Source organism: Barbus barbus (genome assembly GCF_936440315.1).
Source record: "Barbus barbus genome assembly, chromosome: 15".
NCBI lineage: Eukaryota > Metazoa > Chordata > Actinopteri > Cypriniformes > Cyprinidae > Barbus > Barbus barbus.
In genome coordinates, this window is record NC_136743.1 from 30,625,064 (window position 1) to 30,637,637 (window position 12,574).

At 38.6% G+C, this 12,574-nt stretch overlaps 1 protein-coding gene across 1 annotated transcript in view; it reads right to left on the reverse strand.

Annotated features, from left to right (window-relative positions):
* Nucleotides 1-8,053, reverse strand: part of LOC306881665 (desmoglein-2-like protein) — a 31,776-nt gene extending 23,723 nt beyond the window's left edge. Inside the window, exons 1-4 of the mRNA XM_079435858.1 lie at nucleotides 7,976-8,053; nucleotides 6,972-7,094; nucleotides 6,255-6,410; nucleotides 4,666-4,804 (exon numbers count right to left, since the gene is read on the reverse strand). Coding sequence (XP_079291984.1) covers nucleotides 4,666-4,804; nucleotides 6,255-6,410; nucleotides 6,972-7,094; nucleotides 7,976-8,023 — 466 coding nt within the window. The 5' untranslated portion in view covers nucleotides 8,024-8,053. The remainder of the gene's footprint in view (nucleotides 1-4,665; nucleotides 4,805-6,254; nucleotides 6,411-6,971; nucleotides 7,095-7,975) is intronic.
* Nucleotides 8,054-12,574: the final 4,521 nt, after the last annotated feature.

Genomic DNA, 12,574 nt, shown 5'->3' on the forward strand with positions numbered 1-12,574 from the left:
TTGTATCATAGAACACAAAAAGCCTGAGAATCTCACAGTTTATGAACTTACCAGTATTGCACTGGATTTTGTTATTTTTACAGCGGTGGTTTTTGCATTTGTTATCAGTGGTGCGAAGTGACAGCAGTGACAAATGACATGTTCTCCCCAGCACTCAGCTCTCAGAGTCGTTCTGTAATCAGCCTCGGCTCTAGACTTTTTCGAGTATTTGGGGAGGAGAGGAGGGACATTGATATGAAATGCGTGCAACTGGAACAGTGAAGCGGCAGACAGACAGACTAGTGACATCAACTATTTAACATGTTAATTTGGTGCAATTAATTATGGACAAAATAATGGAAAAAAAATAATAATTAAAGCTGTTAGCAGTGCTGAAAGGGCCCTCAGGAGGAATGAGAGTATAGTATAGTATATAGTATAGTATAGTTCCTAGCCATATGTGTAGTATAAGTTGTGTTCAGTAATTTTGGGTGAAATGAGTGACTTGTCAGAAATCCAAAAAGGACAAATCATAAAAGCATGTTTAGCATCTGTAACCTTCACAGTCCAATTGTTAAGTGTTTTAAAAACAACAGTCTTTACGATTATGACTGCGTACAAAAAGCATGGCTAGATTTCATCAGCATGAAAGAATAGTGGGCGAAAACCTAAATATTCACCTAGTAGAACCTGTTTACACAAAGCCAATAACAGACATAAAAGAGTTGCAACTGCTAAAACTTCTTTGCAATTGTTTCATTTTTTTATTTTTTTTAGAGAAGACATTAAGTAACCATTTACAGTGCAAGCTGGAGAAAGTAAGTGAAGCACTGTGTGAACAAATTCTCTAAAAGTTAACTAAAAACAGGTGAAAAGGAAACGAGATGTGCAGTTTTGACAGGTCCGCCAACGATTCAATCGAATTAAAAAATGCATTAAGACATTTTACTGGAACATGCCAGGAGAGCAGACCCAAATACACACAAGAAAATCAACTAAAGAATCACTTTACCAAAAGATTACCAAGTCAGCATCTAGATTTTAACCCGCTTGAAATGGTTTGCATGACCTGACGAGAGCTGTGCAATCAAAACTATCCTTCAATATACAGTAGATGAACTGAAACACATTTTGGGTAAAACTTTAGAGTACTGTTCCATCATTACTAAATAACTACAAATGAACAAATCAGGAAGAAAATAAAAGTAACTACTATTAACTAACAAGAAACTAGTCATTTTTAGTTATTTAGTAGTTAGTAATAGTACACGATTGAACGCAGTAGTTCACTATTTTCTACAATTACTAAGAAACTATAGAGTTTAACTAATAACTATAACAGGTTAAAATAAACATCTTAACCACTATATATTAAACCACTTACTTAATCCGGTAATAACAGATTTATGATTTGGGTAAGCTTTACATTATTATTGCTAAACATTTCTAATCATCATTCATCCCAAATTCTAAAGACATTCCTATACAAAATCTTACATTAAAAGCTTACGGAAACTTCATCATTACTAGGGAGTGACCATGTACTGTCTTTGTAATAGTGTTCCATGTAATTAGCAATATCTTCTGAAGTATTTGGTAATACTTAAGTCATAGAGGTTACCATGATCGTCACTTTAAAATTAATCCCTGCCAGCCCGAGACTCGAACCCGCAACCTTTGGATTACGAGTCTGACTCTCTAACCATTAGGCCACTGTGGCCTAGCTCTGTGGATATACGTGCCCAGGCACCAATTAAGCTTCTGCTGGTCGGGCTCCCTGAAGGGAGGAGGACAGAAGACCTGAAGTACGACGGGCTGTGGCATCACAGAGGGAACTTTAGGTACATACCCCGCTCGGGGGTAGAGAAAAACTTTGGCCATACCGGGCACAAAGTCAAGATAGGCAGGGGCCACTGAAAGGGCCTGTAGATCACCGACTCTCTTTAGAGAGGAAATAGCCAGAAGGAAGGCAGTCTTAATGGTGAGGAGTCTGTCAGATATCTCCTCGATGGGCTCGAAGGGAGCCTTGCAAAGAGCCTCTAGTACCACAGCCAGGTCCTACGTGGGGACACGTGAACGTACCGGTGGCCTCAGCCTCAGCGCACCGCGGAGGAAACGTGTAACTAGGGGGTGTCTACCCACTAACTGAGCACTGACAGGAACGTGGTAGGCCGCAATGGCCGCCACGTAAACCTTAATGGTGGAGTGGGTTAACCCTGCGGAGAGACAGGCCTGCAGAAACTCCAGAACTGTACCAATCGGGCAGTTAACTGGGTTGAGCTGGCGGTCTCCGCTCCATTAAGTGAAAAGTGTCCACTTCAGGGCGTACAGTTTCCTCGTAGAGGGAGCTCTGGATTGGAGGATGGTCTCGACAACCTCGGTTGAGAGACCGGAAGCTATGAGCTGTGCCCCCTCAGTGGCTACACCCACAGCTTCCACAGCTCCGGGCGAGGGTGGACGATAGCCTGTGAGAGGAGATCTCTCCTAATGGGAATCTCCCATGGAGTGCCGTCGAGGAGAGAAATCAGGTCCGAGAACCATACTCAGCCCGGCCAGAACAGCGCTACCAGTAGTAGACTGACCTTGTCCCGGCGCACTCTCGCAAGAACTCCCGGGAGCAGAACGATAGGGGGAAAAGTGTACAGAGGAAGCCTCGGCCAAGTCTGCACCATAGCATCCAGTCCCAGAGGAGCTGGAGGAGTCAGAGAGAACCAGAGGGGACATTGAGCTGACTCTATAGTCGCAAACAGGTCCACCTGAGCCTGGCCAAAAACTCTCCATATCTGCTTCACCACCTCGGGGTGAAGCATCCATTCCCCGGGCCTCAGCCCCTGTCTCAACAGAACGTCTGCTCCCACATTGAGATGCCCAGGAATGTGCACTGCTCTCAGTGAGAGGAGTTTGCCCTGGGACCACACAAAGATTTGGTGCGCCAGCTTGTACAAGGGTCGTGACCACAGACCTCCTTGGTGGTTTATGTACGAGACCACCGACGTGCTGTCGGTGCGCACCAACACGTGGTGATCTCTTAGGTCTGGGAGGAAGTGATTGAGTGCTCGAAACACGGCCAGCATCTCCAATCTTGTTTTCTTTGTCAATTATGAAATTGACCGGGAGTTTGCAATGGCGGCTCAAAAATATTCGAATAATTAAATGCTACATCTAAGACTAGCTCCTTCTTTAGGCTCCTTTAAACGAGATCTGAAATCACATTTACTTGCATTGGTGTTTGGTTCAACAAGTTAAGACGAAAGAGGCTCTTATTTATTTTATGTATTTGATGCTGTCAGTTATTGATTGTTTTATGTTATGGTGTTATTTATTATATTATGGTATGGTATTATCATCTAAAATTAAACTTTTGTCAATTTATTGTGTAATTGTACAGCACATTGATTAACTTTGCTTTGTTTTAGTTGTGCTTTATAAAGAAACAAACAGAAACATGAATTATGAAACTGTTTCTAGTTTCTTAGATGGTTTCCGGGAGGAATTAAAAAAATAGTTGTATTGGCTTATAGTGAATTACCAAGTTCAAATGAGTGCTAATACTTACTAATTCATTAATCATAGTTTCTTGTTAGTTAAGGAATGGTCCAAAATTCATACTCGTGCAAGACTTACACAATCAGCTACAGGAAACGTTGGTGTGAAATGTATTAGTATTTTTCTCACACACACCTAGTTTCACTTTAAAAGATTAGAGCCGTCTATCTCTTCACTTTCTCGTGGAGAAACCTTGAAAGGCTACCTTGAAAGAACAAACTCGAAAGGACACAAGGACACAGATACTGATCTGATGAAAAAAAAAGAGTATCTACATGTTATTGTTTAAGGATTTTTAAATATAGTGTGTTTTGTGCATTTGTGACCAGGTGTAAATGCCCTCTGAAATATTTAGAAAATGCATATGCAAATTTTACTCCTCCCAAAATGTTAAATAATAAACATGTGAGGGAATAAGTAGCTGAGTATCTCTTCAGCAAACCGACACGCAAACTGACGCAGATGTTGTGTGTTCAACACAATCATCTTCATTAAAAGTAGTGAGACTGACTTATCTTTCCAGTGCTGATGCCGTGCTCTCTCCTATTGAGGTCTTTGATCTTAAAATTACTGATAATTAATAAAATGCAGCGCTTATCTGTTGCATTCATTGATGTTAAATTTGCCTGCAGCGTGGGAATTGAACACCAGATTTATATCCGTTTAGCAAAGACACATTTATGTGTCCAAGTGTAAATGGAAATGTTTTAACAAATAGGATGACAAATAAAAAACATGAAATGACCAAGTGTAAACAGGCCCATAATGCCAAGCCATGGAAATGTTGTTACATGTTTGTACTTTAGATACTTTTTGGCTGATGATACACGGGCAACATTTTGAGCAATGTTGCAATCAACAGGCAACCAGGTGAGAAACGCATATTCTGTATGTGAATGTGGCACATTTTTATTAAGTTTATGACATGCATTGCTGTGTTTTTATTACGTTGCTTCAGATAAGTACAGGCGGCGGTTCAGAATTCAAATGTTCGGAGAGTGTCTCTAAAAGGTTAATGATTTATTGTGTTGGAAATATCCCCTACAACAAAGTTTTGCAGAAATATAGGTAGTGTTCACAATGAGCCTGGGTAGGTTAATTTCATGATTGTCTCAAAAGTATGATGAATGATGGCAGTACCTATTGCGCTCTTCTCATAAACAGCTCCGGTTGTCAGGTTAAACACAGGAGGACAATCGTTCTCATCCTCCACCTTGATTATCAAATCAATATCTTTCTCTGCATTATTGCCATTCCGAAACTTGGCAACCCCTCGGAGCTGGAATACAAGAAAATCACCAAACATTTCACAAATTACATAAAAGTCATAACAGCCATTTACTACTTTCAGTATAAATTCTTAAAGTCACAGCATATATACGTATATATTTTAATCTGTTATTTATTACAGACATTCATATTTCCCCTCCCTTATCCTTCTCTCATAACCCTTCATTTTCTCCTTGTGATGTTTTCTAAAACTGTACTCTAGGAGAACAATGCAATACGAAGTACACCAAACACCCGTTCAACTAAACACAGATGGGAAATAAGTATTCCTGATAGAGAGGATAAGCCAGGCTGTGCTAGAAATACCATGAAACTATGTCAGAACTCTTCTGTACGACTCAATGCTGTTTCTCTGCTCGGTCTAAGCATGTGAACTCTGACCAACAAGCACAAACTCTCTCTATTCATTTGTGTAAGCTTGCTACGCTCTTTTTAAAGTATGATAAGTTTGTTTTTGTCGTCTAGTGATGGTCATGTTCATGCAAGCCTGATCTGTGCAGGTGATATGCAAATCAACCGACATTCTGGCTAAATCAGTCATTTAGAATTCTATCATTTGCTGACTAATGGATGCTCTGCAGTGAATGGGTGCCGTCAGAATGAGAGTCCAAACATCTGATAAAAACATCACAATAATCCACACCACTCCAGTCCATCAGTTAACATCTGGAGAAGACAAAAGCTGAAAACAATGGCTGCTTCTGGTTAAAATCGAAGTCCATAATCCATAATAACGCTTCCTCCAGTGAAACGTTCTGAATCTGAATCAGGTGAGAAATCTGCACAGATCAAGCACTGTTTACACGCAAAAACAGTCAAATATGAGGGTGAATTTTTTAACTGATGGACTGGAGTGGTGTGGATTATTGTGATGTTTTTATCAGCTGTTAGGACTCTGACGGCACCCATTCACTGACACTGATGAGAAAGTGATGCAATGCTACATTTCTCCAAATCTGATGAAGAAACAAACTCATCTACATCCAGGATGGCCCAAATTTCCATTTTTGGGTGAACTTTTCCTTTACCATATGCCAAGTTTCTAAATCCACCGAGATTTCTGAATGTGCGTGGAGCTGGTTTTAAATTTAATTCGAAATTTTGAGAAAATGAGTTCAAAGTTATTAATGAATCATGATTTCTCTGTGAAAACAACACACACACCAACTCAATGACATCTATTTAAGCATGTGCTATGGCTAAGAAAATACAAGTTACAGGTTTTTATTATGAGCTGCACCTCATTTAGTAATCGAGTCATTCAGGCAGAATGTATGACATTCATCACTTCATGACAATCCCACATCCAGCTCTCCTGTGAAAAGTTGCTGCTAGATGCTATCTCGAGTTCTTACTGACTCATCGGTATACGTCCATAGGACAGACACCCATGCAATAAATGTTTATAATCGTGTGTAAAAGATGAAAGAGCTGCTCACATAATAAATGGGAGTTTTCTCTCTGTCTAACACTCCATGGATCCTGACCAAGCCAGTCTCACTATGAACAGTGAACAAGTTGACAGGTGGCTGGTCAGCACCAGATCCAGTCAGTGAATATATTATACTCGACCTGGTCTCCTCATCTGAACGGATCTGCAAACAAATACATTTCACACTTTAATACAGTTTAAAAAGCAGCATCTGTTAAACAATTTCTTTTTTTAACCATGCAGTATTACATTACTAGAGTTTATTCATACTAGCACATGATCATTAATTGCAGAACATTGGGAAAAGTGCTTAAAATGTTTAAATCTGGAGCGATTTGACTAAATATCACCTTATTTGCTCTATTTATTAATTTGCAGTTCAACTGTTCATTGAAAACATCACTCACTAATGTTCAGAAAGGTACTGTTGCGCGTAAAATAATAATAATAATAGTATTTATTTTTTTAAACGGTAACACTTTAGAATAGGGAACACTTATTCACTATGAACTATGGCTTTTCCCTCGATAAATTACTAAGTTGCTGCTTATTAATAGTTAGTAAGGTAGTTGTTAAGTTTAGGTACTGGGTATAGAATATGGTCATGTAGAGTAAAAAACTAGTTAAGAGACCCTAAAATAAAGTGTTACCAAAAAAATTTTTAAAACAATTTTCCTGCCAAAAACACTGCAGAGAAAACAAACAAAAAAAATGAAGATTTTACTTTGGCTATGTATTCCTGATGTGTATAATCGTAATTTTCCCTCAGTTTGTGTGGTGGGATGATCCACTCTCTCTTCTGTCTGATTTTCTTCTGTTGTCCTTCAGACGCTGAAGTGTTCGGTATCTACACAAACACAAAAGCACTAAATAATGTGAGAGAGCAGTAAAACAGGTAATCATACACTATGTCAAATTTACAGCTTGATTGCATGATGCAAAATACAAATTTTCTGCTCACAAGACAATTATTACAATGACTTTCCCCCATAAATCCAGTTTCACGTTCATCTCAACCATGCTCTCGAATGACTCTGTTGTCTTCTTGTAAACAAGTATACTTATTAAAAAAACAAAAAACATTGTTTGGCTACATTGTTTGTGATGTTGAAAATAAAGCCATGACTGTAGGAAAGCTGACATTTTAAAATAGACAAAAACAAAAAGAATAAAAGTGTTAATAAACTTTGTGTTAGTTTTAATAAGAATAATTCCCTGATAAATGCCTAAAGTTGAAGAATCACCAGCATATGAAAAGAATTAGGCTACTTTTAAGGACTTCCTCTGTAATTCCCACCCTGTAAAACTATGCTCTCTTCCTCTGGCAATCTGGTAATGCAATAATTGAACCAATAATATCTATACATATGAAAAAAGAGTCAGTATTAAGTGGCATCTAGCCTGTATATAGAGTTCTTTAATTAATATGTTCCCAGAGTTGATTAAACTGCTGGCTATCACACATGAGTGTGAGCATGAGCAGCAGAGAGCGCAAACACACACACACACACACACACACACACACACATGAAGAACACAAAACAGCACTTTACACACCTAAAGCTTACTGAATTATCATCTTTTAAAACGCACTGATGAACAAGTGCTCAGAGAGGGTTTAGAAAACAATCATATGAAAGAAACGAAACTTTGAGGATGCAGATAAAAGTTTAAAGATTATATACAAGTCAATATGAACACTGGAAACTTTTCAGTGTTTTCGCTCACCGCCAGAATCAGCGCTCCGAGCAGTAAAATACCGCAGATCTTCGCCATTCTGCTGCCGTTACTCGCGGAACTCTGACACGGACTGAAGAGCGGTCAGCGGCGGGCGGAGCTTCTGAGGAGCGCGGAGGGGAGGGAGACAGTCCCCCGTCACACCCTCAACACTGATAACAACCCCACAAACAATGCAGTGCATTCACACAACGACTCTAAACCTACTATAAATACAGCCTAACACATTTACTAGTATTTCATAAAAAATGCATTGTAATAAATTAGACTTAACGTTCTAACTGGCTCTCAAAGTTATGAACAAAGTTTTTTAATACTACGCTCAGTCAGAGTTATCTGGCTTTAGGCTACTAATGCTCTCAAAATGTTAACACAAAAACAGTTTTCATAGTTTTCAATAGTCTACTAAATGGGAACGATAGCAAAACATCATCAGAACATATTTTGTTAGCTCATTTGAGTATGCAGCATGATTTTGAATAATTAGCCTATAAAGATTTCGCAGGTCGTTTTTGTTAGGCTATTCATTGACATTCTTATGTCCTTGGTACTAAATCACTAACTTTAGACAAAACAAATGTCTAGTTTTAGGCATTGGTGTGAAATGCGGGGTTAAAGGAGAATTGGACAGCAGAAACCAAACCGTGACAGATATCGCCCCCCTCCCGGAGGGTGCGTCCCGCACTGTAACAGTCACATCGGGGAGGGGTGGGCGGGCACCCTGGAGGCCGGAGCAGGGCCAGGACAGGGAGGAGACAAGGGAAGCCACCAGGGCGGATCAGGGGACTCGGGAGGCCATGGCGGTACTGGGAGCTTGGAAGGCCATGGTGGATCCGGGGACTCTGGGAGCCTTATTTTTTCGGGCGGCCAAGTTGGCTCAAGGGATTCCGTGGCCTTGGCTCTAGGAGCCATTGAGGAGGAGCGGGCTCTATGGGGCGCTCTGGAGGAGCGGGAACTAGAGGGTGTTCTGACGGCGCGGACTCTTGGGGGCGCTCTGGAAGCGTGGAGCTGGATGGAACCAGCGGAGACTGGAGAGACTGGCCCAGGAGAAGCGGGCACTGGGGAATACTGACTAGGAGTGGGTACTGGAAAGCGCTGACATGGAGCGGGTACAGGAGGGCGCTGTTGAGGAGCGGCTTCTTGGGAGAGGACAGGAGCCAGGAACTCAGGGGGTATCACTGTATCCAGAAGCTCCAAGTTAGGAACCGGCGGGTTTGGGAGAGCCACGGGCAGTGGCGTAAACTTTGCCGCAGGTGGCAGAACCATCATCGTCGTGGGCGGGCGGAATCATCATCGCCGCAGGCGGCGGAACCATCATCGTCGTGGGCGGGCGGAACCATCATCGTTGTGGGCGGGCGGAACCATCATCGTTGTGGGCGGGCGGAACCATCATCGCCATGGGCGGGCGGAATCATAGGTGAATAGACTTAACGATGATAAACTGAATAGAACTAATGAGGAAAACCAGAACAAAACCAAATAAGGGCAAACAGGAAACTGAACAGAAACCAAACCGTGACATTTATATAGATTATTCACAATAAATATCATTCAATATCTTATTTGTGTTTGATAATGTGCCTATACAGACTCAAAGAAGAGGTCTGTCCTGATTGCTAAGTATCTTTCTAAGTTGAATTTTAAAGTACACTGCAAATTTAAAATTGAATATTTAACACCCACAAAGTTGAAATGAACATTTCTGCAGTGTTTATATGAGAATCAGCATTAACGTGCTGAATCAAGTCGGAATAATTTCTCAAGTATTATCTTTATAAACATTGCGAAAGTGTTAAATAAATGACAAACTCCTGTTTTGTAACAGCAACTAAGGACACTGAATTGAGAAGAGAGCTACAAAATCAGCACTGAATCAAGTTTCAAATATAAAGTTTGTTCAATTTTACATTTGCATTGAAATAGTGTTTATTATATTCATAAAAGTTGAAGTTTTCCACTCACCAATCCCATCCTCAACGTAAACCATTTCATAACACACAAGAAATGCAAGAAATACTTTCATTGTTTCTTCAACATGTTACCAAACAAAAGGAAGTCAAGATAAGGCTCCCATTACTTGCTCTTACATATTTTTGGGCCTGAATGACTGGAAATGAAGCCAAGGATTTTGCAAGTATGAGGGTACAAGTTCAAACTAAAACTGGTCACATTTTTTTAAGTGAATGAAGAGCATTCCCATTTTCTATTCACTAGGCTAAATAATAAGCTATGCAAGTTCTGCAAATAAATGCAGAGAGACCCTCTGCGTCACAAACAAGTACATTTCAACTTGTTCTACTAAACCTGTAACCTAACCGTCTCTAATGAGAGTTATTGACATTGCTTACAGTTAATAGAAGTCTAAAGTGGACTTCAAAATAAACTGTAACACAACAATTATTTGCTGCACATTTAAAAAATACTGAACATCTCAAATGTAGAATATTAATGATACGTTATGATTTAACTTTGTTCAACCCCCTGCTTTTAATTAAACTTGGCATGAAATGGAAATTGTGAAAATACGAATGGCCTATTTTGATTTCATGGTGACTTTAAAAGAGGAAAGACGATACCAGACTATGTTCTTGTACTCTCATAAAAATTCACCATGTGTTTCTTCTCTCTTTAAACAACAAGTTAATAATTCACTCCAATCAGCTAGTGAAGATAAGAGCTCCAGCAGTAACACTGAGACTTTCAATAGCAGTTTCTGACATTGAAATTGACATTATTTTTATACTGTTACAGATGACAAGAGTGCCATTTGTTCATGCAGATGATCAGATTCAATGCTAAACCGTCACTGAGCGAACTAACAGGCAAATAAATCCTATCAGTGTTGGGATTCCTGAATCAAGAGGTTTTAGTGCAGGGAATCCAGCAGGGTGGATGAGACGACAGGCAGATTGCACGGTGTATGAGAATGATAAGACGGTGGGAGGGTTAGTCAGGAACACTTGTGTTCTGTGGAAAGGTGGGAACTTTGCTTATATGTATTTTGACCTTTTGAGCTTCTTAGTTTCTATGCATGACTACGACTGTGAAGTATGAGTCATGAGGAGCTGCTACACCCAGTTCACTATAACCAATGTATATCAGACATAAAACTCTGGCAGCTGGTCATGTGCTTTTGTATTGGTTTAAGAAGAAGAGCGACGTCATGTGTTTCAAGCAATTGTGAGCGTTGCATTAAAGTTACCTTCTAACTTTCTAGCCCACACTAAACAAATGTTTTAGGATTTACTTTCAAACTATTTTTAGCGTTTGCTAGTAAATTTCACAAATAATTACAAGACTAACATGTTGAATTAAATGTGAAATTTTAAGTAGAAATAATGTTTCCTTGTATTGACCATGTACATTGATCACTTTATTTGTAAATATACACAGCTGTAATATTTAATGAACACTGTGTCCTCATGAGGACATTATATTTTAGTGAATTTCTCTGAGACTATACATGCCATAGTTTTAATTCTGGATGTCCTGTAAAGTGCACATTCTTAAAACAAGAGTATTTTACTTACCACACTGGCAAATTATTTTACTCGTTTTAAGCAAAATGCACTTAATTTTGTCCCCCCCTGGAAACAAGACTAAATATCTTACGTCATTTTTGCTCATCTAGTAAAAGTATATTTAAGAATTGTTTATATTTTGACAAAAAAAAGAGAAAAATACTAAGTAAGATTTTTGCAGTGCAAAAACACATTAATATGCAAATTAGATTTAGTTTATAGATACATTGTATATAATGAGAAAATCATTTTATGGGCATTTTACAAACATTTTGCATAAAGATGAATGGTATATCAAATCATTCTGTTATAGTTGAGAATTATCTTTATACAAGTTTGGTAAAAAAAAAAAAAAAAAACATATATATATATATATATATATATATATATACGTGTATATAAATATATCCTAAAAACTAAAAATGTATTGGTGATTTTAAAAAATCAGTTGTTTTTGCCCATGCATGTTCATTCAAAAAAAGTCTTTTTACTTAAAAAAAAAAAAAAAGTCCCAATGTCCTCTATGGTGCAACTTATGAATTAAATATAATTTTTATATTTTTTAATACAATTTTCATGCTCTAAACAATGTAATGACATGAAAAAATACTAATTCTTTCCTAAAAAATTTTTTTCCAGGTCTCAGGAGGTTAAAGAAAGAAAGAAAGAAAGAAAGAAAGAAAGAAAACTGCTTTTTCAAAATATCCCATACTATGGAAGCTGCTCTCAAAGTAAAAATAATAATAAATATTAAAAAGTTGTGAAATTTTAAAAATAAGAAATAGGCTAATTGTGAGATGTAAAGTTACATTTTCAAGATATAAAGCTGTAATTGCAAGATATTAAGTCGCATTGACTGTATTGTGTCTATTTTTGATAATTGCAGTTTTATGTGCAAGAAGGTCAGAAGACATTCACGTTTGTGGAACTAAAGTAAACAATTAGAGACAACTTGTGTGTGTTGTTCTGTGTGTCATGTGGAGTTTTTTCCAATTGTTTACACACTATTGTGTGAATCCTTGGTGCACTGTCTCAAAACTCTAACCATGAAACCCTAGCAAAAGAAATC